At 29.5% G+C, this 2857-nt stretch overlaps 1 protein-coding gene across 1 annotated transcript; it reads left to right on the top strand.

The window, feature by feature from the left end:
- Positions 1 to 515: 515 nt before the first annotated feature.
- LOTGIDRAFT_146017 (hypothetical protein) lies at positions 516 to 1563 on the top strand (the record flags this gene model as incomplete). Its single annotated transcript, XM_009064171.1, has 4 exons — positions 516 to 701; positions 831 to 1042; positions 1167 to 1284; positions 1423 to 1563. 4 exons carry the CDS (start codon positions 516 to 518, stop codon positions 1561 to 1563), a joined length of 657 nt encoding a protein of 218 aa, XP_009062419.1.
- Between the last annotated feature and the right edge of the window lie 1294 nt (positions 1564 to 2857).

Raw genomic sequence — 2857 nt, 5'->3', positions numbered from 1 at the left:
TACTCACATAGAAATATAATGACTGTAATTAAAACAGAAATATAATTAGTTATGATAGAAAATGATTAGTAATCATAATGATATAATTCACTCGAAATTATATTCATTATCACTATAAATATCGTCATGTATTTTATCTTAAATCATTATCACTTCATTCTCTCTTCATTGACAATCTTTACCTTTAAAAACAAAATCTATAGAAAATGGAAAATCTACAGAAAATATGGTAAACAAAAATTCTCTTTAATAATTCATCCTCTATTTATCGAAACTATAAGGTGGTGGTTGTTAAGCTTTGATTTATCTACATGTATATGGAAAAGTAACCTTCGGAACCTCTGTTCATTTTTTTGTCAATTTCATTTTCCTTAAACTTGCACAATTCTGCTTTTCTATGACAGTTTGAAATCCGTCGACCGAAGAAAGCTTGTCGTAATTTATCTCAACAAATGAGGAAGAATATGATGGAAATTGATTTGAAGTCATCACCGGTGTGTTATAATAAGAATAAGATGGTACAAGTTAGAAATGAAGAAATAAAAGAAGAAATAAATGAAAGACAAGAAGATGAACGAATTAAATCAGCTGTAGAAAGATTATCAGATGATGTAGAATTAATAGCTGATTGTAGTCGACCTTATAGTCTACCTACTGTATGTGGTAAACATAAAGATCTCAAGTCTATTTCACCTCAAACTGTAAGTAATATTCAAGCACATTTTTTATTCTTATAAATTTCATATAGGATATTATTAAAACCAAATATGAATAGTGAACTGTTTTATATTTGATCTGTATAAATATTAAGTATATCATTTATATTTCAGGTTGAAGATTTATTAAATGGAAAATACCCAACTATAGATAATAATCATATGATACTAGATTGTAGATATCAATATGAATATGATGGTGGTCATATCCAGGGAGCAATTAATACTTATATTAAAGATTCTATAGATAATTTATTACAATTACAAGATAAACCTAAAATTCTAATATTTCATTGTGAATTTTCTTCACAGAGAGCACCTACACTGTAAGTATCAAATATTCAAACAAGTGCATGCTATTATCGGACTTATACTTATTTGAATGTGTTGCGTATAATACATTAGCCGCAATATTCCCGAAATTATACGTTATATATTGTTCTTTTTCAGATTACGATATCTTCGATCTCAAGACCGATTATTGAATAGTGATAATTATCCTAGTCTATATTACCCAGAAGTCTATATTCTAGATGGCGGATATAAAGCTTTTTATGAACAAACACAGGTAAATATATTTAAATTTCATATAATAGAATTATTCATAAATCATAAAATTATTGCAATAGGTATTACTTAAACAATTTGTCGTATTACTTTTCCATTGAAATAATATTAAATAGATCCACCCTGTTTTATATTTCAGAATCTGTGTGAACCCTGTGATTATATTCAAATGTTAGACCCAAAATTTAGTGAAGAATTATCAATTTTCCAGAGTAAAAAATCTCGAGGTAATAGAAGTAGAGAAGAGAAGATGAGAAAACCTCGTGTTATCAGATTTTGAATTTGTTATTGTTTTAAATTGTTATCTATTTGTTATTGTTATGTTTGATGTTATCAATGATATATTGTACAGTGTTACAGAATAAAAACTAACCTTAATACAATTATTTTCTAGGTTTGTTTTATACTTGAGATTTTACATTTGATAGGGACAACCTTACGCATGGATCTTAAATGCACCCCAGGATCACAAACCCGTATTTGTATGCACCTTACGCGGGTTGACTGAAAAGATCTGAGCCTACTATCGGGTTGAAACAAAGTTGCTGCCAAAGCTTTTACAAAGCGGTACAAAAACGTAGCAGTCCTAGATATTTTATGCATATGATTTTCTAGCCCAATTTGGCTCCACAAAGTTCTACATGTTTCCCAAATTTTGAAAGTTAGTCTTAAAGCTTTACCACTAGCTTCGTATTACAATTAACAAATCATACTTGTGTCTACTTGTTACGATAATGGTTTCGGAGTTATTGGGGGAAAAACGCGTCATATTTGGATTGTAGGCACGATAGAGGCCAAAGTTTTTATCCAATCTTGATGTATTTACTAATAGGATCTCAGTCCAAGTTCGAATTTGGTAATAATTGGAGGAGCCCTTGAATGTGTGTAGACACAATATAACTTCAAATGTTTTATCAAACTTAGTATGTATGTATATAGTGATCAATTTGAATTTTACGATATTTTAATTATTAAAGGCTGTCAAGATTGATCTGTAAAGTGACTACAGTGGTTATCCAATTTTGATGCAATTTGAAATAGATGTTGATGAGATCTTGGCCATGTTTCAATTTTATGATAATTTGTTTTTAGGTATTGTCTTGACATATAGATTATCTTTAAGATTATGAGAAAATTCATTTTTCAGACTAAAGCGTATGTTGCCTTGTCTGGCATAAAATTTATGATAAGCAGTCAATTGGAAACAAATAAATTATAAGTACAGGGCAGTAAGACACGGTACTTTAGGCACTTTTCATTTAGGCACACGGTCAATTAGACATAGGTCATTAGGAACAGCGTAATTTAGGCACACCTTACAATGAGTATATATTCACACTTAAGGCGCTCTTATATTGACACGGTGTCATTTAGGCACGTCAAACCTTGGGAGAAAATCGCCCTTGAAATAACCTCGAATAATATGCATTTACTAAATGTCGGTCTGGATTTAAGTATTAAAGAAAATAGAAAGTTTACATATATCTATTGCAGGCTTTGTTTATTTATTTCATAGATTAACACTGTACAATATTTCATAGATAACAAGTAACGTAACAATAACAAGTAGATAA

This window comes from Lottia gigantea, assembly GCF_000327385.1.
Source record: "Lottia gigantea unplaced genomic scaffold LOTGIsca_604, whole genome shotgun sequence".
Lineage (NCBI taxonomy): Eukaryota > Metazoa > Mollusca > Gastropoda > Lottiidae > Lottia > Lottia gigantea.
The sequence above is the reverse complement of the archived record's forward strand: the minus strand, read 5'-3'. Positions and strand labels throughout refer to the sequence as shown.